The 24695-nt window shown below is 37.4% G+C and overlaps 1 protein-coding gene across 5 annotated transcripts in view; it reads right to left on the bottom strand.

The window, feature by feature from the left end:
* The window catches only part of MRPL42 (mitochondrial ribosomal protein L42), a 78778-nt gene extending 58425 nt beyond the window's left edge, over positions 1-20353 (bottom strand). For all 5 annotated transcript variants that reach the window (XM_072724574.1, XM_072724575.1, XM_072724573.1 and 2 more), the window contains exons 1-5: positions 20281-20353; positions 18339-18496; positions 12522-12585; positions 10562-10646; positions 6303-6466 (exon numbers count right to left, since the gene is read on the bottom strand). In XM_072724574.1, the coding sequence (XP_072580675.1) occupies positions 6303-6466; positions 10562-10646; positions 12522-12585; positions 18339-18408 (383 nt within the window). In that variant the 5' untranslated portion in view covers positions 18409-18496; positions 20281-20353. The remainder of the gene's footprint in view (positions 1-6302; positions 6467-10561; positions 10647-12521; positions 12586-18338; positions 18497-20280) is intronic.
* Positions 20354-24695: the final 4342 nt, after the last annotated feature.

The following is a 24695-nucleotide window of genomic DNA, read 5'->3' as shown; positions in this document are numbered from 1 at the left end:
GTGTGTGTGTCTGCCTCTCTCTCTCTCTCTCTCTCCTGAATAAATAAAATCTTTAAAAAAAAAAAAGATGTTCAAAATCATTAGCATAAATTTAAACTACAATGAAAATACTACTATTCCCCCAACAGAATGATTAAAGTTAAAAGAACTAATAACAAGTGTTGGGAAGGATGTGGAGCAAATGAAACTGTGACACACTGCTGGTGGGAATGAAAAAACATTCAGCCACTTTGACAGTTTCTTATGAATTTAAAAATGTCCTTATCATATGACCAACTAATCCTACCCCTAGGTATTTACCCAAGAGAAATGAAAATATGTCAATGATGATTCGTACTTGAGTATTTATGCAGCTTTAGTCATAACAGCCCCACACTGGAAAGATTCAAAATGTCCATCAGCTGGTGAACAGATAAACAAATTGTGGTCTACCCATACAAGAGAATATTATTCAGAAATAAAAAGGGATAAACTGTTGGTCTACACAACAACAAAGATGAATCTCAAAAGCATTATACTAAGTGAAAGAAGCCAGACACAAAAGGCTACAGACTGTATTTACATAAAATTCTAGAAAGGGAAAAACATGGAATTCTAGAAATCCATGAAATTCTAAAAAGTGATAAGAAGGAGATCAGTGACTGCCTAGGATGGGGATTAAAGGGGATGAAACTCACTGCAAAAGAGCATAAGAGAACTTTTCAAGTGATGAAACGGCCAATTGTGTATACATTTGTCAAAACTCATTACAGTATATACTTAAAACTGGTAAATTTTTCGGTATGCAAATTATACCTCAGAAAAGATGCTTTGGGGCACCTGGGTGGCTCAGCGGTTTAGCACCTGCCTTCCACCCACGGCGTGATCCTGGTTTAGTGCCTGCCTTTGGTTCAGGTCCTTATCTCAGGGTCCTGGGATTGAGCCCTCCATCAGGCTCCCTACTCAGCAGCAAGCCTGCTTCTCCCTTTCCCTCTCCCCTCTGTTCTCTCTCTCTAAAATAATTAAATAAAATCTTAAAAAAAAAAAAAAAAAAGATGCTTCAAAAAGTGAGTTAATAGAAAAACTATGAGTAGGAAACAATTATTAATAATTATCATTACCATATTATCACTAGCATATACTATATGCCAGGTCCGTAACTTATATGATTATATTTTATCTCAAAACCACCATTTAGAATTTACCCAAAGAATATGAAAACACTAATTTGAAAAGATATGCACACCCCTATGTTTGCTGCATTATTTATAATAACCAAAACAAAAAAACAACACAAGTGTCCACTGATAGATGAAGATGTGGCACATATGCGTGTGTGTATATATATTTTTCCCCCAATGGAATACTACTCAACCATAAAAAAGAATGAAATGTTGCCATTTGCAACAACATGGATGGATCTAGAGGATATACACTGCTAAGTGAAATAATCAGAGAAAGACAAATACCATAGATTTCACTCATGTGGATTTTAAGGAAAAAAACAAATGAGCAAAGAAAAAGAGACAAACAAAAAACCAGACACTCAACTATAGAGAACAAATTGATGGTTACCAGAGGGAAGGTGGGTGGAGGGACAGGAGAAATAGGTAAAGAGGATTGAGAGTATACCTATTATGATAAGCACTGAGTAATGTATAAAATTGTTGAATCAAATAAAAAAAAAAATTAAAAAAAAAAAAATTTAAGGGATCCCTGGGTGGCGCAGCGGTTTGGCGCCTGCCTTTGGCCCAGGGCACGATCCGAGAGACCCTGGATCGAATCCCACGTCGGGCTCCCGGTGCATGGAGCCTGCTTCTCCCTCTGCCTGTGTCTCTGCCTCTCTCTCTCTCTCTCTCTCTGTGACTATCATAAATTAAAAAAAAAAAAAATTAAAAAGAAAAAAAAACTTTATTAAAAAAAATAATAATAAAAAAATAAAATAAAATTGTTGAATCACTATATTGTACACCTGAAACTAATATAATGCTGCATTAATTATACTGGAATTAATTAATCAATTAATTTTTTTAAAGCCTCCAGGCAAATTAGGCATTATTTCTTTGCCTTTTTTTAAGATTTTATTTATTTATTTATTTATTTATTTATTTATTTTAAATAAATTAATTTTTATTGGTGTTCAATTTACCAACATACAGAAAAACACCCAGTGCTCATCCGGTCAAGTGTCCCCCTCAGTGCCCGTCACCCATTCCTCCCCACCCTCTGCCCTCCTCCCCTTCCACCACCCCTAGTTCATTTCCCAGAGTTAGGAGTCTTTATGTTCTGTCTCCCTTCCTGATATTTCCCACACATTTCTTCTCCCTTCCCTTATATTCCCTTTCACTATTATTTATATTCCCCAAATGAATGAGAACATACACTGTCCTTCTCTGATTGACTTACTGCACTCAGCATAATACCCTCCAGTTCCATCCACGTCGAAGCAAATGGTGGGTATTTGTCGTTTCTAATGGCTGAGTAATATTCCATTGTATACATAAACCACATCTTCTTTATCCATTCATAAGATTTTATTTATTTGAGAGAGAGAGACAGAGAACACAAACAGGGGGAGCTGCAGAAGGAGAAGCAGGAAGCTTGACGTGGGGCTTGATCCTAGAACCCTGGGACCATGATCCAGGCTTAAAGCAGCCACCCAACCGACTGAGCCAGGCACCCCAGGCATTACTATTTCTTTTTATAAAAGTCTAAGGATAACATGTATGATTTTAAGACTCCCTAATGGTCTTCTTGCCTTTTCTGCAAATTTTCTTTAATAAATAACAAGATTAAATAAATAGCTAGTAACTAGCAGACAGAAGATTTGAGTAAGCCCAGACCCCTTTAAAACAAAAGTTGCACATTCAGAAAAGAGTTTTACTTTATTGGAGTTTATAAAGCACAAAATTAAGTGTAATATAAGATAGATCTACTCATACAGGAAGAGTTTAGCAGTTTATCATATAGAGCACAGGGCACTGAATAAATATAAAGAAACTTTCTATTTCACATTTTTTTTTTAAAGATTTTATTTATTTATTCAAGAGACAGAGAGAGAGAGAGAGAGAGAGAGGCAGGGATACAGGCAGAGGGAGAAGCAGGCTCCATGAAGGGAGCCCGACATGGGACTCGATCCCGGGTCTCCAGGATCAGGCCCCGGGCTGAAGGCGGCGCTAAACCACTGAGCCACCCAGGCTGCCCCTCTATTTCACATTAAACTGCACTGTTTAAAAATATTTTAAACAGCATTTTGTATGTTAATAAAAACTTACTTAAAAAGATATTATATAACCCCAATTATTAAATTCAGAATGGGGGACGCCTGGGTGGCTCAGCGGTTGAGCATCTGCCTTCAGCTTAGGGAGTGATCCCGGGTCCAGGGATCAAGTCCCACATCGGGATCCCTGCAAGGAGCCTGCTTCTCCCTCTATGTCTCTGCCTCTCTCTCTGTCTCTCATGAATAAATAAATAAAATCTGTTATAAATTAACTCAGAATGGATCCCAGTTTTTTGATAGTCATAACTTAAAAATTGTGAAATATTTAATAAAATAAAATATCCTTCTAGACACTGCCTGATATTTAAGAAGAGCTCAATGACATCTAGAAATCAACACTTGAAAATGGCTTTACTTATGTAGTTTCCTTTTAGAAGTACTCCCTATCCTTATCCATTTATTAATCCAAAATAGCAATTAAATACCTTTTGAACGATTAAAGATCATACTGTAGCTTATTTAAAATTCTGAAAGATGATGTATCACAAGGACAATACCTACAGGTAAAAATTTTCTTTATATATGTAAGCTAGTATCTGGAGTTCTGCTCATTTCTTTACTAGGAGAGCTGCTGGGATAATCAACTACACCTAATTAAAGTCTGCTTACAATTGCAACTGCCTACTAATCCTGATGGGACAAGACACAGAAAGAGATTAAATTAATTAGCAGTCAAATGCTAATTAGCAGTAATAAGATTAAATAAGTAAGTAAGATTAAACATAGGTATACTATACATAAAAGTCTAAGGATAACATGCATGATTTTAAGACTCCCTAATGGTCTTCTTGCCTTCAATTTTGTTCTCTTCAAGACCCTTTTACATACTTTCATAAATACAGTGACTTGGTTATAAATGAACAGCAGGCAGAAGACTGTAGCAATACAGAACATGCAGGAAGAAAACAAGTACTGAAGGTCATTACAGAAGAATTTCAAGATAGGGCTTGAACAAAAATATCTGGAAAATGAGACAAAATAAAAAATAAACATGAATGATGTTATAGAATCATGGAAATCTCAGAATACAGTAATGACTTAGATATGGGGCTAAGAAATGGTTTGCTAATTTGTTTCCATATACCCTGAATTATAATCATAGAGACAGGAAAAAACCCAGAAAGCATATACATAAACAAAGTGGGCACTACATAAGAAAGAAAAATCAAAGAAGAGGATATAAAATAGTAGCAGGAATTAAAAGACATGGTAGCCAAAAAACTGCAGATATTTTTCCTGGAAAATTGCTACAGAAATACCACTTTTATTATAGAAGAATTATTAAAGGAGGAGTTTTTTTGAAACAGAAAAAGACCTATGCTTTTGTTACAATGAATTTAAAACTTTGGACAGATACCTATTTTGAAATTTCTAAGGACGATGATACTGGGAATAAGACCAAGGAATAAAAAATGTATAATGAAGCAAGTTGTATGTCATCTATATAATGAATGTAATTAAAACTCTTACAATGAATTTTAGGAGAACATGAAGTATGAGGCTAGAACCCTGAAGAATCTCTATTTTAAGCAAGGATAAGGAAGGGAGTACTTCTAAAAAGAAACTACATAAGTAAACCAGGCTCCAGATCCATACATCCATATGCTTTCAAAATTGCTCCTCACCAGATGGATCCACTGACACTTCAGACTTAACATGACCAATAATGGGTTCATATTCCTGTCAAACCTGTTTCCCCACATGTATGAACGGCACCATCATCCACCCATCTCTCTGAAACTTGAGAGGCTGCCTGTCTCTTCCCACACCTAGTCAGTGACCTACTGCTGTTAATTAAAATTCTCTCTTTTCCTCCTTCCTTCTTTTATTTTCTCCTTTTATCACAGTCCTTTCTTTTATTTTCCCCCTTTCTATTCTCATTATTGGTCCTCTCACTTACATCTTCAATAAACTTCACCTAGACTAAATAGTTTCCAAGCAGGTCCCCCTGACTCCAAACTTTCCAAATATCACCTTTCCATATACACCTTCCATGTATCCTAAGTACAGAACTCACTTTATGATTTTTCAAATGTATTTTCTTAAAATTTCACAATGAAAGTAAAATCTAACCTCAGCACAACACAAAGTCCTTCATTAAGACCCTCCCTTCACTCCCTCCTCATATTCTGGGTCCCATCCCAGCTGACCTACTTGCAATTTCCCCAGCATACTCTGATAACCTGTTCTCTCTACCTGTGGAGCCTTTTCTGTTTTCCCCATGGCTAACTCCTAACCATTCTCAAGGCTCAGTCACTTGATTTTGTTTATTTACTGTATTATCTTCTCTCCTTGACTATAAACAACTTATAAACAAGGACTGTACTTTCTATCTCCCAACACTTAGTAGAGCAGGTGGATGAATGTATAGTCATTAATTCCATAAGCATGTCCTGCCATGAAATGTGACAGCCAAGAGCTTAGTTACTGGTTGACTGAGTAAGAACAAAGTCTGCTCAAACATAAACGATTAAAAATAGTCATCTTTCATTTCTGGTAGGGAATAAGATAGATATAAAAGAAAGAAGAATTAAAAGAAGAAAAATAATTAAAGCCAGAGTCAGATAAGAGGTAAGTCTTCATGTAATAAAATATGAGTACTAACACAGGCAACTAGTTTCTAAAAAAGCTGAGAACAATATACACTGCACATTTGCTGTACCCCATTTTTTATAACAATAACCTGAAATCTGTTAAATAACTGGATAAATGGGCTAAGAACAAGATCAGTATTTGGCAGGAGGATGAATAAAAACAATACACTAAATGACTATATCACAGAATAGAAAAATTTTCAAGAATTCTTGTAAAATTCCCTGAAAGCTTTGGTTAAATTTCCCCACTAAAATAAAAGAAAAACAAAGTACTATTTCATTTTGGCTACACTATTTGTACACTTAAAAATACAATTTAGAAAAAAAAATACAATTTAGTAGGTGATCATATTGGGTGTTAACTTCCCCATGCAGAATATAACCTCCATTGAGGAAAAGTTACATGTTCTTTTAGTTGTCAAGTGGGAGTCAAAGAAAATAGAACTTACTGTCCACGAGGATACCAACGGTGCTTAGTAGTAAAGAACATTTTGCTAAGTTGTTCTATCATGAGTCCTTGCTCAAAGTGTTCATTTTTTTCTTCTAGTCTGGTTTTCAGCACTTGGTCGTGTGTTTCTTCATTATTATACACAGGATCTGGCCGAGGGATAGGCTACAAAATCATCAGTAATGAACAGCATCAAAATGTAGGAATGTTAGCCAGCATTTGATTGAGTTTACAATACAACAATTACCACACTCCAGAATTCATTATAGTACCTTAGGATGGGTAAGTTTTCAGAACAGAATTTTACTGTTGCATTATTCATTAAAGAATCAGAAACACGGGTACCTGGGTGGCTCAGCTAGTTAAACATCCAACTCTTGATCTTGGCTCAGGTCATGATCTCAGGATTGTAAGATCAAGCCTCGCATCAGGCTCCACGCTGGGCATGGAGCCTGCTTAAGATTCTTTCCCCCAACCTCTCACTCTCCCTCCTCTAAATAAAAAAAAAGAATCCTAAGTACTTTCCCTCTCATATTAAGTTTTCAGTCTCTTTTCCAACAATAAAGTTCTTATTTAATGTTATTTCCCCCAATAATAAAGTACTTATTATGTTAATAATTTCTATTTCCCAAAACTATAAACTGTACCCATTATTTTTTAACTTACAAGTTTCAGTCTCAGGGTACCTGGATGGCTGAGTCAGTTAAGCATCTGCCTTGGGCTCAGGTAATGATCCCGGGGTCCTAGGATAGAGCTCCACATTGGGCTTTCTGCTCAGTGGGGAGTCTGCTTCTCCCTCTGCCCTTCCCCCCCACTCGTGCTCTCTCTCAAATAAATAAAATCTTTAAAAATTTTTTTTTAAGTTTATAGTTCTCTAACTTTGCTTATCATTAAAGTAAGATAAAATAAAATTGGTAATTCTTATATCCAAAGGAAACTTTTCTAAAAAATTTCAATGTTTTCATTTTAGGTGAATGAAATGTCACCAAATCATGCTTTCTAAAAACTTGAGTACTTTTTCCTTTTTTTTTTTTTTAATTTTTATTTATTTATGATAGTCACACAGAGAGAGAGAGAGAGAGAGAGAGGCAGAGACATAGGCAGAGGGAGAAGCAGGCCCCATGCACGGGGAGCCCGACGTGGGACTTGATCCCAGGTCTCCAGGATCGCGCCCTGGGCCAAAGGCAGGCGCCAAACTGCTGCGCCACCCAGGGAACCCCTTGAGTACTTTTTCACCTAAAGAGATCAACTACTAAAAATCTCATCTCCTCCCCAACACATCTGAATAATATAACATGTTCCCATCAGTAATTAGCTCATTAAAGCTTTTAAGATTAATCACTGTCTTAGAAAGTCAAGTGTCCTGTATATTTTAATTATTAAATGAGAATATATGTAACATAAGGTGGTAACATTGTCCTGCTTTACAAATACCGTATATGTGTATTATATTACAATGAAAATCTGAATTTATAATCAGAAAGAAAACAATTCAAACATAAATGTCTTTACATTCATACACTATTAATGACAACTACTACATACTCTCATTTTATTAAATATTAGAGGATATACTTATATTTGTTTGGCATATGTACATGAAAAAATAAAATTTCTTTAAGAAGCAATATACAAGTGCATGAAGGTGCCACAACTGGCTTAGTACTACAGAACTGCAAAGTAACAAAGGTATTAGTGATAGGTAGAAAAAGAGCCCAGTCAGAGCCTTGTCACTGAGTGCAGAATGCATTCTACAAGGGATAACAAATATTATGAGAAAGGAAAGTAGGAAAGAACACACAATAAAGAGATAAACTCTAAAAATGGATCTTGAGAAACCAGATTATGAAAGACCTTCAAAGACAGACTTACAAGTAACAATGCAAGGTAAATCGAAATACTTAGTGTGGGAGGTAAATGAGGAGGCAGTATAACAAAGAGGTTTTTTTTTTTTTTTTAAAAGATTTATTTATTTATTCATTCAGAGAGAGAGAGAGAGGCAGAGAAACAGGCAGAGGGAGAAGCAGGCTCCGTGCAGGGAGCCTGATGTGGGACTCAATCCCTAGTCTCCAGGATCACACCCTGGGCTGCAGGCGGCGCCAAACTGCTGCGCCACAGGGGCTGCCCAACAAAGAGGTTAAGAACTGGAGCTTTGGTCTCTAATTCTGTCATGTACTAGTTCTGTGACCTTGGACAAGTTATTTAAGCTCTTAATTTCCCTTTCTGTAAAGTCAGAGGCACAATACCTACCCAAAAGGGCTTGGTGAAGATTAAATGAAATAATAATATATGGTATGGTTAGCTGTCCCTCGCACTCTTAAGAGTTCAATAATGGTAGGTAGCTACTAAGATTTCTTTGCAGCCTCAAATAGGAGAAAAGTGATATAAATTTAAAGAAAAAGTTCTCCTTAGACATTTAATTTTAAAAGATCATCACTTGTATGTAAAGTAGAAAATTAGTGTCTTTGAAAGTTACTATCAGACCCTCAGAGGTCTAGCAAACACAGGATTAGAGCCTCTAATAGTTTTCTCTCTTTTAGGTCACTATACTTGTTGCTAAAGATCAAATGTTTATAGTATTATCAAAAGTTGTTTTCAAGCATTCATAAATGTTCCATTGTCTCTCTCCCTATTCCCAAGCAGGCTCAATTCTAATATATCACAAATTCTCTCTGCTTTGTATGGATTAAAAATACTTCTTTTCTTGGCACATAGATAAAAGACATCAGAATTAATGGATTCGTCAAAGTCTAAACCAAGAGCCTCTGGCTGACTCAGAATTGATTTTTAGGTAGTTTTTGATCTCCTTGATCAAACTTCAAAGAAAGGATACATGACTATTTCAGTAAAAAGGAAAAACTAAAATAAAACTGTCATGTTTAAAAAACATTCAGATTGTCATTCTGAATTTCCCTTGCTTCTCTTAAGAATTTTCAAAATTTTACTTTTGAAATTTCCCACTAAATCAGCCACTAAAAAGAACTGTCTAGTCCTTACATTTTAATCTTTCCAAGTCATTATTTTTCCCCTAGCATAATATGTTTATTTTCCTAAACTAGAAATCCTAAATTCTAGAAAAACACTTATAGAATATTTGTACTCTTCATAAAATATATACTTGGCAAAAGAAGAAGGATCTTTTTACCTGGATCTGTGGAAAACTGTATGTTTTAGATTCAAATTACCAGAAAATCAAAGATGCAAATCATCCTAACTTTCTTAAAGCCAGTCTCAGTAGGTATTTCTATATTTGCAGGATCTCTGTATGTAGTATGCTTTCCAAGGCCTACAGAATCAAAGGGCCCACTGGACTTGTAGCAGCCGTAGATACCTCTTTCAGAAAAGAAAAAAATCAAGACTACAACTCAAGTCATGTTGGAAAGTTTTTATTTACTATCATGTAGTACTTGCATGAGATTTATAAATCTAGATTCATAAAGAACATACTGTATTCTAACTTCTAAGAGTAACACGTTTTCAAGAATGTTATTGTGCAGCCCAATCTACAATTTACTACTTGAGAAACAAAAAAAATTCCATGCTTCCCCTTGTGAATATCTCTTAGTGCTAAAACAGAAAAGCCATAAGTATAAAGAGGTAGGAACAAATTTATTCATTTAATCAACAAATATTTACTGTACACTTAACAAGTAAAAGTGTTACTCCAGATGCTAAGGTTGTAGCAGAGAACAAAACACAGAGCCCTGTCCTCATGGAGCTTACATTTTAGTGGTGGGAGATAGACAGGAAAACAAGAAAATGTCTATTGTGCCAGAAATGAGACAAGCTATTCAGCAAAGACAACAGGAAGGAGTCTAGGGGCAGGGGTACTACTTTAAATGCAGGAGTCATTCACTAGTTAACAAATAAAGAAAGGGAATAAATAAATTATGAGGTCTCCGAGGGAAAAGCATTCCAGGCAAAAGCAGGAGGAACTACAAAAGGCCCTGAAGTAGGAGTTACCTAATGTAATTGAAGAACAGGGGGGAAGCCTGTTCTGCCTGTTGCTCCCCCTGCCTGTGTTCTGTCAAATAAATAAAACCTTAAAAAAAAAAACAAAAAAAAAAAAACCTTTAAATTTAAAGAAAGAAGATGAAAAAGAAATGAGAAAATGGAAATAGTAAAATCAAAACAAAACAAAACAAAAAATTGAAACCAAAAAAAGGAAACCAAACAATTCTACTCTCTTTGGATACTGAAAGAAATGTGAATATTTCTAACAGCAAATTATAAATTACAAGAAATTTTTCTCATACATACTTTTGTATGCTCATATGGAATGTCCACAGAAGGGTGGTAGCATACTATCGTCCTGCCGTCAGATGTCAAAGCAAGCTCTACTTTGCTAAAAAAGAATGTTTTAGAAACAGAGTTATACTGTATTCAAGGCAGAATGAGTTTCTTAGAAACAAAATTAATTAATCATAAATCCCTGGAGAAGAGATGGTATAGCACTGGATTGGCAAACCTGGTACCCATATCATCGGAGACAACGCAGACCATCTCACAAAGTGTATCAGCTTAACTACCACAACAGACCACGGATGCATAACTCACTATTTTATCTATTTGTTTTTAGACTTATAGACTCTACTTCCAAATCTTTGGAAGGGATCTTCATTTTTACTCATCACTATTATTAGAACTTTTTTTCCTTATCTAGAAACTACCTTAGGGGTGCCTCGGTGGCCCAGTCAGTTAAGGGTCTGCCTTCACCTCAGGTCATGATCTCGGGGTCCTGGCATGGAGCCCAGAGTCAGGCTCCCTGCTCAGCAGGAATCTCCTTCTCCTTCTCCCCCTGTCCCCCCTACCCCTGCTCTTTCTAATAAATAAAATATTTTTTAAAAAAAAACTACTTTCAAAAAGCTGTAAGAACTATATTAATTTGTTGAATTATTAAAATTAAAGATCGGCAAGGTACATAATCTTCCAGGCAAAGGATCACCTGAATTTCCAATCATAAAGACTACAGCTGAGAACTTTTTCTAGATCAAATGCTTTCTCCAAATGTCTTTGGCAGAACAGTACAGCAGTAAGAAGCCTCCCACTAAAAGAGTTCTGCAGTCAAAATTTGGGAATTATTGAATACTATCTCTTCCCTCCATTAATATCCCTCAGAAAAACACATTTTGGGCCATACTTCTTTAAATATTTTTTCCAGGAATACTCTGGCTGGATCTTATTCAGGTATCAACTAACCATGACTATTTTTCAAAGACTCTGCAACTACTATTATACTTAAATACATACACATTCTAAGGAACACAACTTACGGCTTTCATTAACCTTACAGGTTCTCTAGATGTCTGTAAATTTAAGTTTCTAAGATTTCAATACCAACTAGATTTGAACCAGATCAGCTTAAACACTAATAGTACATTTTAATTAACATGGGATAAGGTATTAGGTTGTTTCACCATGATTTTAAGATCAAATAGCATAACATGGCTATATTGAACCTTTGACCTATCAGGTATTTTTTTTTATGAAGAATGGAGTTTTACACAATACAAGACACTTGTAAGACTCAATTTTTTCAGGTTCAGAAAGTGTTACTATTACCTAGTTTAATTTCACCATCATCTTAGTTCTTACTAAATATACATTTAAAATTCACATTAAAACTAGTGTCAAGGCAAGAAAATACATTTTTACTAATATTTGGAATAAAAACAATGTAGTTTAAGAAAATATGTTTCAGTTTCTGTACATCAGACTCTACTACAAAGAAGAAAGGCATCTCATTCATATGTTATTCCTAGTTCTTATTCTTAGCATAGGGACTGGAATTTAATAAGTACCAAATAAATTGCAACTGAATTAATTATTTGTAATTTAGGATTATTCAATGTCAAACAAAAGATAAGATAAATAACTGCTTAAGCTAATAGATATGAACCCCAAGAGGAAAAAACTATAAAAACTAATTAACTTTTCCAAAAAGCTAAAGAATGCTTTGGGATAAAAGATAGCATTTCTAACAGCAAGTCTGTCTTACAACAAATTAAGGATTCACTGAAAAACAATGATAATGATTTTTAAAACATTTGTGAGCCCAGATACTGTGTAAATAAAGCCACTGAAATAATTTTTAAATACAAAATTAAGGAAAGAATAATCAGAAAAGAAAGCAGAAAATACCAAAACAAGAAATAAAATTAAATAATTTCAGATACAACTAACAGACTGCTATTTTTTTCAATTGAATTTAAATACATACCAATTATAGTCATCTGGTAGAGGAGAATACGTAGATTTATGACAAAAACAATATAAAGCTCCATCTGCAAAAACCCCAAGCAATAAAATGGATTTAGTTAATTTGAACATACATTCTCACATAAATGTAAAGCTAGTTTCATTCATTCAACCATTATTTATTGTGTCTACTATGAAACAGGGCTAGAGATCAGGAATTCAATAAGATCTAGTCCTTGCTCTCAAAAAGGGTACAAGTCTTATGAGAAATAAATAATTCCAATATAAATGACAAGCCCTGTTAGGATGGGTAAGCATTGGGAAAGGGCACATAGACAGGTTACAAAATAGGACTGTACAGGTTTAAGAAAGCCTTTCCAGTAAAGATGATGTCTAAGGTATCTAAAGGATGGAGGAATAAGCAGGAGTTGGTAGGGATGAGTATATTGTTTCTTGCAGAGACTTACAAGTGCTAAGGACCACAGAAATATGGGAAGTATTTAGGTATTCTAAAAACTTGTGAAAATAAATAAATATTTTTGTGAGACCAAGTGCACAGTTCACAAAGGGAAAGTGTTAAGTGATGAAATACAAAATAAACTGTCAAATTTAACTCTTCTTAATCAAAATGCTCACATTTCAAACCATATTCTCCTTTTTTAGAATACCTGCAAATTCAAGAGCCATAATTACTTTAAGTCTAAATTTCTCCTGCGTTCAGAGAAAGTGTTCTTTTAAATATAAAGAAAAAAATTTAAATGTAGCTCGGTATAGTTAAAAATGGTTTTGAAAAGAGTAGTCCTCCCACATCTGTGTTTTTGTTTTCTGCAGTTTTAGTTACCCAAGGGGAACCAACCACCGTCAAAAAGCAGATGATCCTCCTTCTGACATAGTGTCAGGTCAGTAGTAGTAATGCTATATCACAATGCTTATGTTATTCACCTTGCTTCATCTCATCACACAGACATTTTATCTCACATTATCACAAGGGTGAGTATAGAACAATAAGGTATTTTGAGAAAGAGCTTATTTACATAATTTTTATTATAGTATATTATTAGAATTGTCCTATTTTATTATTAATTATGGTTGTTAATCTCTTCCTGTGTCTGTTACGTTTATCACAGGTATACACGTATAGGAAAAAGCACAGTGTACACAGGGTTCAGTACTATCCACAGTATCCAGCATCCACTGGATATCTTGGAATATATTCCCTATGGATAAGGAGAACTACTGAACAGGCTGGCTAAAGCCAAGGATCAACTTCTCTCAACTGAGCCTCTTGCTCCTCAGTAGGAATGCAATCCCCACTTTGTTCAAATACCACTCATCCTTCAAAGTCAAATGCTACTCTTCCATGAAATTCTTTTTCCCCCTCCCTGCCCCACAATTCCCATCAGAGAGAAAAGAATGGTCTATTCTACACATCCCCCAACTGATGGTTCATTTGACATCACTACCTTCTTTGTGGTCTTTTTTTTTTCCTGCATCAGTTATTTATACGTATCAAAAATATAAGACATATTTTCCATCTTTGTATACTCCTCCTTTTCCCAAGGACTGCATATAGAGGTCTAAACATAAAATCTTACTCCAAACATAAAAAATGCCTTAACAAAACTCACTTTTATCATAAAAGATTGCTCAACAATATGTCAATCCCAAAATTCTGTGGATGTAAGATAATATAAAGAATTAGAAATTTAACTTCAGGGCAGCCCCAGTGGCGCAGCGGTTTAGTGCTGCCTGCAGCCTGGGGTGTGATCCTGGAGACCCAGGATCGAGTCCCACATCGGGCTCGCTGCATGGAGCCTGCTTCTCCCTCTGCCTCTCTCTCTCTCCCCCCACCTCCGCCCTATGTGTCTCTATGAATAAATAAATAAAATCTAAAAAAAAAAAAAAGAAATTTAACTTCATCTCTCAAAAGATTTGATTTTCAATTATCTGTGCTAATACAGAGGAGTATTCAACAAGACAAATCAAATGATAATGTTAAAACCATTTACAATTCTTTTATTTTATTGACCCTGTTGGGGATCTTCTTAGGTATGTACAAATTAATATTTTTTTTAAAGAATTTATTTATTCATTCATGAGAGACACAGAGACACAGGCAGAGGGAGAAGCAGGCTCCATGCAGGGAGCCCGTCGCGGGACTTGATCCTGGATCTCCAGGATCATGCCCTGGGCCAAAAGCGGCGCTAAACCACTGAGCCACCTGGGCTGCCCAAGTATGTACAAATTAATATTAAAAGAAGTTTGTATTCTCTGAATATAAACCAGCTAGGTGATATGCAATTCACTTAAAGAAACAGGCAGGACACACAGAATTAAATGATTTTAAAACAGGCAGGAAGGAAAATTCGGGCAGCCTAGGTGGTACAGTGGTTTAGCGCCGCCTTCCGCCCAGGGCGTGATCCTGGAGACCAGGGATTGAGCCCCACATCCGGCTCCCTGCATGGAGCCTGCTTCTCCCTTTGCCTGTGTCTCTCCCTCTCTCTCTCAACGTCTCTCATGAATAAATAAATAAAATCTTAAAAAAAAAAAAAAAAAAGGAAAACTCAAGAGAACAGTATTTCAGTTCAACAAGAAACTGTTAAATTTCTACCCTGTATTTACGCAGACATCCGTTTGTACTCTCATGACATACATTACATTCTATGTTATAATCCAGATATTTCTTATTTCCATGGATGTCTGTTTCAACTACAAATGTTAAGTTCTTTAAGGCCAGAAACCACATCTTGATCATTACTCTGTCTCCTACGGTGGCTACTAATAAAAAAGTGATGGCTGAACTGCCTCTAAAATGCTAACTTCCTCACAATTAGTACAATTAGAAATATTCATCTGGTATTTTATCAAAAGAAAAACTCTAAATGTGGTAAATATCAGAGGTTTTAAATATAATTAGAATTGGGGGACCTGGTGACTCAAACGGCATCTGCTTTCAGCTCAGGTCATAATCCTAGGGTCCTGGGATTGAGTCCCACATCAGGCTCCCTGCTAAGCACAGAGTCTGCTTCTGCTTCTCCTTTTCCCTCTTCTCTGGCTCATGCTCATGCTTTTTCTCTCTCTCAAAAAAATAAATAAAATCTTTAAAAAAATAAATGTTCCTTTTGGCATAAAGGAGGCCTTTTTATTTTTGCTCACTGAACTTTCTCCCTTAATCATGGTTTTGCTTTTGCTCTAATCTTAATGTTCTTCCTTTTCATATAAATATCAATAATAACATTTTCCCTTCAATAATAGTAATGATAGAACTTGTGGAGAATAAGGGACTTCAGGATGAAAGAAGTTAGGCAGTCACTGAATATTAGGATGATTGAGTAATAATGGAAAAATTTTCTGGCATAATCTAAAATAATTTAGTTAACTAGATATTTTGACAACCCCAATCCATTCAAGTCAGTTCACAAACATTTATTTATCACCTACCATGTATGAGAGGTACTGAAGAAACCAGAATAAATTAGACACTACAAATTTATAATCTAGTAGGTAAAGTATACATAGATAATTTTCACTTATCCAGGGGCAGATTAACTAGTGTTCAGATTAATCTCTGTGAGGGATAATAGCTATTTCAGGACATGGACTAGGGAAAAACAGATTAGGTATGATTTACCATCAGCCTTGAGGCTGGGTTCCAGTCAGGGCAAAAAGGAGAAAAAGCAGCGTAAGTCTCTCTCCCAATTCTCAACAAAAAATGCTCTCCTAAGTAATCAAGAACAGACTATTGCTTTGTTTTGTTTTCATTGATTTTTTTTTTTTTTTTTAAGAGGGAGAGAGAGAGAGAGAGACAGAAAGGAGGGGGAGGAGAGAGAGAATCTTTAGGCTCCACACTCAGCACAGAGCCCAATGCAGGGCTCACTCTCACATCCCTGAGATCATGACCTAAGCCGAAATCAAGAGTTGGGTGTTTAACTGACTGAGTTACCCAGACATCCCCTGATTTTAGTTTATACCCAAAGTCTCTCAGCAATCTCCTCCTTCATTTACTTGGTTAATCATACTTTTAATTATACTTTTTACCTTTGTCTTTAACTCTTTTCCCCTAACTCAATAAACATTCAATTACAAATGGCAATAGGAAACATTAAGGAGGAGATTAAGGTCAGCCAGAGATATGAAAAAAAAGTAGGCTAGCATAGCTAAAGAAGAAAAAGTAAACTTATTTTAATACTCTAACCATATCTGCTTCAGAAATGGAAGGAGGGAGTTCACAGAGGAAGGGACAGCGAAAGCAAGACAGGTTGGGAAATAAGATTTTACTAATTTATTTATTTATATAGGTCAATGTTTTGACTATCAAATGTGTCAGTAGGCTTTGAGGAAAATATTAGACCATGTACATTTCTTTAGAAAAGAAAGGCGCCTGGGTGGAAGGGACAGCGAAAGCAAGACAGGTTGGGAAATAAGATTTTACTAATTTATTTATTTATATAGGTCAATGTTTTGACTATCAAATGTGTCAGTAGGCTTTGAGGAAAATATTAGACCACGTACATTTCTTTAGAAAAGAAAGGCGCCTGGGTGGCTCAGCTGTTTGATGCCTGCCTTTGGCCCAGGGTGTGGTCCTGGAGTCCCAGGATCAAGTCCCGTGTCGAGATCCCTACATGGAGGCTGCTTCTCCCTCTGCCTATGTCTCTGTCTCTCTCTGTGTCTCTCATGAATAAAATAAAATCTTTTTTAAAAAAAAAAGAAAGGTACAAATTATATATTGCATAAACTATAAATTTTTTTAAAAAGTAGGTGCCATGCTCAATGGAGGATTGAATTCATGACCCCGATACTGAGAGCTGCATGCTCTGCCAACTGAGCCAGTCAAGGGCCTCTATAAATCATAAATATTTTACATATTGTGATATATTAAATATATTTTATATTAAATATAAACATATATACTTTTATATGGCTAACTACATAGAAAATACCTACTGAAATCCAAAATATTAGCAATGATTTTTATAAGATGGAATTGTAAATTTGGCCTTTACTTGATAATTTTAAAAACTAAAAAAAAATAGCATGTGAAAACTTAGTAAATTTAAGTGATTCAAACCAGAGAAAATTCCTCTTTCTCAATCCCTCACTTGCCCTCAGCTAAATCCCACTAGTGCTCTATACAGATAATCTTTTCGGTCCACACCTTTTACTCTGTATTTATACATATACGCACACATGTATGTGGTAGATCATCTTTTAAATGCACAAATGGGATAATACAATAAATATTAACTCTTTCTCGTTAGAGATCTTTTCATGTTGGTAACAGCTGTATGATATTCATAAAGATGTGCCGAAATTTGTCCACCCCCTTTTGATAGACATTTAGACTTTCTCCCCTTTTCCTTATTGCAAACATTCCTGCTATTTATTTATTTATTTATTATTTTTTAAAAAGATTTTTATTTATTTATTCATGAGAGACACAGAGAGAGGGGCAGAGACACAGGCAGAGGGAGAAGCAGGCTCCATGCAGGGAGCCTGATGTGGGACTTGATCCCGGGTCTCCAGGATCATGCCCTGGGCTGAAGGCGGTGCTAAACCTCTGAGCCAGCCGAGCTGCCCACATTCCTGCTACTTAAAAGCATATATACAGGGCAGCCCTGCCTGTGTCTCTGTCTCTCTCTGTATCTCTCATGAATGAATAAATAAGATCTTAAAAATAAATAAAATAAATAAATAAAGGCATATACAATAACTAAACTTTTTTGTTTTGCCGAATACTAAATTCTTTAAATTTTCTACAGCGAAAGTGGATTTCTGTTAATATTTAAAAATTCTTAAACCCCTTTTTAAACATTTAAACATTAAAAAAAGAAAATCTCACTTTGAATTGGAAATAAATGTTTCCAGACAGTTCTGTTTGATATTGCCCATTTTACTGCTGCCAATGCCATGGTGAATCAAGATGCTATTGGGTGGTGTGAAAGATGATTTGAAGAGACAGATTTTAAATTCTGCTTCCACGCATAACTATTTTCATCCCTGTATAAAAGATAAAGAAAAATTAGTGCTACCTATGATAAATGAAAGTGATACAATATATTGAACACTGCAAGAGCAAGATAGGAATCTCTACCTAGTACTATACACTCACGAGAAAAACTACTCAACACCTTTCCATTTCCTTGTGATATAGGACAAAGAACATCACTGAAATATAAAACCTAAACCCTGAACTAGGTCTATTACTATTTTTCTTAAATGCAAACTTCTCAGCACCTAGTGTAGTTCTTTCCACTTAGTGAGCACTCAGCAAATGTATAATTCTCCTTAGAAACAGTCCCTCTCACATGCTAGAGAAGCATCCTCCTTCACAATGCTAATGTGTTTGTGTACAGCCTCTCAGGTGCCATACGCAAGACCATACTACATCCCTTGAAGTAGGATTGTTTCTAACTGAATACTAAACAAGGCCTATCCTTTGCCTATTAAACACTGATTTAGAGAAACACATAGAAACACTCTAGAGTCCCAAGTAAAGTTTCACTCTTTTATACATGTATAAGGTTTTCAACTTTCCAGGTGCTTTCTCACATACCATTTCATTCTATTCTATTAATCATGACAGGTATCTTTATTTTCATTAGTGAAGAAACTCAAGTACAAAATATAAGTTATTTGCTTCCAAGAACTTTAGGGTCAGTCATTTATAAACTGGGAAACTTTGGGCAAGTTAACTGAATGACCCTTTGTTCCTTCCACGGTAAAATGGGGACCAACCTCCGTGGCTTTTGTCAGTAAATCACTTAAAATCATTGCTACATCCATGGTTTTTAATTGGCCTCGATGACTATTCGAGCCCTTCCCCCATCGTGATAAAATGGAATTGGGGGGCAGCCCGGGTGGCTCAGCGGTTTAACACCACCTTCAGCCCAAGGCGTGGCCCTGGAGACCCGGAATCGAGTCCCACGTCGGGCTCCCGGCCTGGAGCCTGCTTCTCCCTCTGCCTGTGTCCCTGCCTCTCTCTCTCTGTCTCTCATGAATAAATAAATAAAATCTTTAAAAAAAATTAACTTAAAAAATTATGGAATTGGGGCGTAGGCCCCAACAGTCTTATCTGCTAGACTAAATTATGCAGGGCGATTCCCTGCACGGTCAGTACATGTGCACTACTTTCCCTGAGTTCATACAGTGTGCTTTTTACAGCTGACGACCCGTTTCCCTATACAGCATTGGCTCTGTCTCAAGTCCGTGAAGTAGGCGTCTCCGTTTTATACACTGAGAACCGAGGCTCCGAGAGGCCAAACGATTTACCTGCCCACTGTCCCGCCGCTTTACACGTGGCCCGGGTGGAACACATAACCACTCTTCTGACCACGAACCAAGGAACACAATACCTAGGGGGGCATTGGGTCCCCTCAATCCGGGGCAAGCACACCCAGCCGAAAGGTCGCTCGCTCCAGGGAGAGAGATTCCGACAGTGAATTCCGTGGCCTAGAAGTCAACCCCAAAGCGGAAGCTTCGGAGAGCCTCGAAGGATCCGCGGTTTCCGAAGCAGGCTAGCAGGAGCCTCGCGGCGAGCGGCCAGCGCCAGAGTCAAGAGTTGGGCTGGAGGAGTCCCCGAGCGAACCGCGCAGGCAGGAGGGCAGCCCCCGGAAGGGCACGGCCGTACGCCAGCTCTCCCGCAGTACGGACAGCGACTGGGGACACCAGGGGCTTTACCTTGCCGCGAACGGCAGGGAGGAGACATAAACACCTCCACATAAAGGTGGACCTGCCCCACTTCTAGAATCTCCCTGACCAGAGGAGGAGAAGGCAGCAGTTACCTGTGTCAGCGGCACCACGAGCCCGCCATTTTACCTCAATCCGGGTCCCAGAAGACACCGCGTCGTGCGCCTCCCTGGCCCGCGGGGCACTCTGGGAAATGTAGTCTCCGCGGCCAGAGCTCTGGGTGGGCGCGCGAGGGCGGGTATCCACGGAACCTGCCTCCGAGTTTAGTAGCAGGTGTTTGCCTCAACTTTTAGCCTCGTAATCCCCCCCATCGCAAACCCAAAATCTCTGCCCCACGCACACATCCTTAGAAAGTAACAAGCACTATCTTATTTTAAAGCTTATACAAATAATTAGAGGGGCTCAAGATGGATTTTTGCTGAATGAATTAAGGTTTCCTGGGTGAAGAGGTAATTTCAGAGAAGCACTGAAGGCGGGTGAGGTTGGATTTGACGTTTGATATAGGGAAGGGGAGGCCCTTCCACCAGGAAGCACAAAACTGTGTTCTGAGAATTGTGTTGACTATTTATTCATTATGGGAGGAAGAAAATGTGCAGAATCCTGAACCTTAGAAGTCCCCTGGGCCTTTGTTGGCACTTTTCCATTCTCATTGCCAGCAATGCTTTTCTCTCACCTCTTCTCATGACCGCTGCCTTACTTTATAGAGGTCTTGCTCAAATATCCTCTTGGAGAGGACTATATCAATAAAAGATATGGTCCTGTTCTTATCCCATTGCCCTCCTTTAGTTTTCTTCATAATACAAGGCATTATTACATAACACTCTATTATAATTTGTTTCCTTGTGTAATGCCTGTCTCTTATGCTAGAATGAAAGCTCCATGAAGGCAGGATACAAGTATCTATCATGTTCTATACCAAATAGAAACCTGACATCTGGAACTGCATCTGGCTGCATTGTATGCCTCCAATATTTGTTGACTGAATGAGACGAGTGACACTGCAGATATCCAAAACAGTAGATGATTGACTGTGGAAACAGCCACTTAGATTGTGAATTCCTTTGTCAAATGATGTGCAAAATTTTGTATCTATCTACGCTTTTCTGAAAAAAAAAAAAAAAACCAAACTTCATAACTTTTATCATGTATTTAAGGGGGACAATAAATTCCTCAAAAAGTTAAGGGCCACAGGGAGGTCTGGGTGGCTCAGTTGGTTACTTGGTGACTCCTGATCTCAGCTCAGGTCTTGATCTCAGGGTTGTGAGTTCAAGCCTTGTTTTGGGTTCTACACTGGGTGTGGAGCCTACTTCAAAAACAAAAACTTAAAGGCCATAGTCCTGAGTGGTTAATAAGGAAATAAGTGAACGTACTATAAATTCACAGTAAAGAAAAGTAAATGTAGGCTTCTTTGGTGTCTCTCCTTATTTTTACAGATACCAAGCTTGTTCTGCTACTGATCTTTGCTCCTATAGAAGCCCATACTGAGGGCCCATGTGTCTCCTTTCTGATCTTGTCCATCCTTCAAAGCTGTCTTGTAATGTCTTTCTGAACTATGTTGTAGGAAGAGACAGAGAGGAGAAACAGACTTGAATGAACAATCAACCAGACTTGTTAAATTCACTACACAATGCGGAAGAGGGATGGATCAAAGATAACTCCAGAGGACCTGTCTTGATGGCTGTGAGCTGAGTGGGGACCACTGACTGACAGGGAGACTCACTTTATGAAGCCAGGAAAAACTGACAAAGCTGAGACCAGAAAGAAGCCAACCACATGCACAGGAAAGAGAGTAGAGACAGTCATAGACAAAAGGAACAACTTAAAAGTCTAAAGCAGGTAGAAGTAGTTTACCCTGTATTGGAGTATAGTGTGGAGGAGACTGGCAGGAGATGAGGTGAATAGGAGCCACATTATGTTGAGCTTTGTAGACCTTGGTAGTGATCACGTGGAATCAGGGCAGAGGCCATATGCATAGATGTTATGCTAAATGCAGTAGGGAGTCCCTGAAGGGTTCTAACACCAAAAGAGAAACATGATACGATTTTTATTCTTATTTATTCTCATATTTTAAAAGATTTTATTAATTAATTAATTTGAGAGAGCGAGAGAGCACAAGCCAGGGGGACGGGCAAAGGGAGAGGGAGAAGTAGTCTCTCCACTGAGCCCAAGCATGGGTTTGATCCCAGGACCCTGAGATCATGACCTGAGCCAAAGGCAGATGCTTAACTGACTGAGCCACTCAGGCACCCCATAATTTATGTTTTTAAAACATTACTCTGGCTCTACTTGTGAGGAGTGGTGACATGATAGAAGATCTCAACCATGAGATGAAGAGAAGGGCAGAGTGTCTAGATTTATATTGTAAGTAGAAATAATGATTGAACCTGCTGATAGATTGATTGGATGTGGGAGTTGAGGGAAAGGAAAGACACCTCAGGAGATATTTTGATGACTAGCTTGAAGGTGGTATGGCTCAGGAGATAGGAGAGACTGAAAGAGGAGCAGGTTGTGGGGGGGGCTCTGATGAGGGTGGAAATGAGTAATTCCATTTGGGTGTTGTTGAGTTTGAGATATCACTGAGATATAATTAGAGATATGATAGAAATATAAAATGAGGCAGGTGGTTGAACAGATGTGTCTGCAGAATAGAGTTTAGACTAGATAAAAAGCTTTGAAGTCAGGGGGATGTTGAGTATATATAGGGAGACAGTGTAGGAAAAAAAGAAAATGAAAAAGGCCCCAGATATGGGCCCAGGGAACTCCAACATTTAGAGGTCATGTGGAGGAGGACATCCAGCAAGGACCTCTCAGAGGTGGCAAGGAGAGAGGCAGTGTGAAAACCAAGGGACTGTGGTGTGAGAATAGCTAAGGGTGGCATGTTGTAAAGTAGTGTGATGCCAGCAAGTTTAAAACTATAATTACCAAAAATACAAACTTGAAACACCAGTGATAGCTTACATTGGCTTACATAAAAGCAGTTTAAATTCATGCTAGTAAAATGATGAAACAGACAAAATTGTAAGACTTTGGAGTTGGCTTCAAATGGCTTCAGCTGCAAATGGGATTGATTTTCCTTCCATAACTTCACAGAATAAAGTCATTTTTTATATAAATCAGAGATCAAAGACTCTGGAGCAATTTAACTGCCAAGCCATTAAGGATAATCTTTCTAAAAACCTTTATTTTTTTATTATATAAAATTGGCTAGAGTTTTGAGCACTTACTATGCGCCAGACATTATTCTTCAAACACTTTACATGCTTTTTTTTTTCTATTCCTTCTGATAGGCCTATGAGGTGGGTATAATTATTGTTGACTGTCGTTATACAAATGAAGATACAGAAGCACAGAGAAGTGAAAGAACTTGTTCAAAGTCATGCAAAGGTACAAATGGTAGAACTGTGATTTGACCCTAGGAACTACTGATAGCAGCACCTCTGAGCTTAACCTGTGCAATGCCCATTTCCAAATAGAAAATGTATATTAAAAAAAATACTAACACAGATTTAAAAAAACAAAACCTAATAGATAATCACTGCTAATACTTCACTGTATAATTTGCCACTTTTCATCTCTTCTTATGCCTATAATAGCTAACATTTATTGGATGCATCGTGTGTCCTATATTTACAGACTATATCTATTTGAGCCATACTTTAAAAAAAAAAAACATTTAGTTATTTATTTATGAGGGACACAGAGAGAGAGAGGCAGAGACACAGGCAGAGGGAGAAGCAGGCTCCATGCAGGGAGCCCGATGTGGAACTCAATCCCAGAATCCCGGGATCACGCCCTGACCCAAAGGCAGATACTCAACCACTGAGCCACCCAGGTGCCCCTATTTGAGCCATACTTAACCCAAACACAAGACCGTGTTTTCTAGGAAGCATTTAGTGTTCTTCTTAGGAAGTGTTTGCTTCGCTTTCTTGGATGACGTGTGTTCCTTTAAAAACACTGATTAAAGGATTCCACCAGAAACTGCTAGATAATCTCCAATAGCTCTTTCTCCCTTTCCTCCTTATTAATTGAACCCATAATCTTTGGCTATATGCCCGCTCAGAATTTAAAACCCCAGGCTTCCTAGCATCCTTTGTAAACATGGGTATGGTTATGTGACTCAGAGCTGGCCAATGAGAGTAAATGTAGCAGCTTTGAGTTTTTTTCTTGAAGACATCTGATATGCCCTCTGCCCCTTACTCCTTCCTTTCTCCTGGAGTGTAGATATTACAGTCACTACCTTAGAACACTAGGATGAGGGCCTTGACTTTGCAATGACAGAGCAGTCAGCTAGAAGGAGTCTGGGTTTTTGATAACTTTGTGGACCAGATTTCCCAGTGCGTAGATTTCTGACTTAGGGATTTCATAAAAGAGAGAAGTAAACTTTTATCTTATTTAAGTCAGTTTTACCTTATGCCTCTTTTACTAAGAGTGGAGCCTAATCCTTCCTGAAATGACAGAATGAAAATAAACCGGAGGCTCCTGGGTGGCTCAGCTGGGTAAGCCTCCAACT

Source organism: Vulpes vulpes, chromosome 10 (genome assembly GCF_048418805.1).
Source record: "Vulpes vulpes isolate BD-2025 chromosome 10, VulVul3, whole genome shotgun sequence".
Classification (NCBI taxonomy): domain Eukaryota; kingdom Metazoa; phylum Chordata; class Mammalia; order Carnivora; family Canidae; genus Vulpes; species Vulpes vulpes.
Note: the sequence above shows the minus strand (reverse complement) of the source record. Positions and strands in the feature narration are given on the sequence as shown.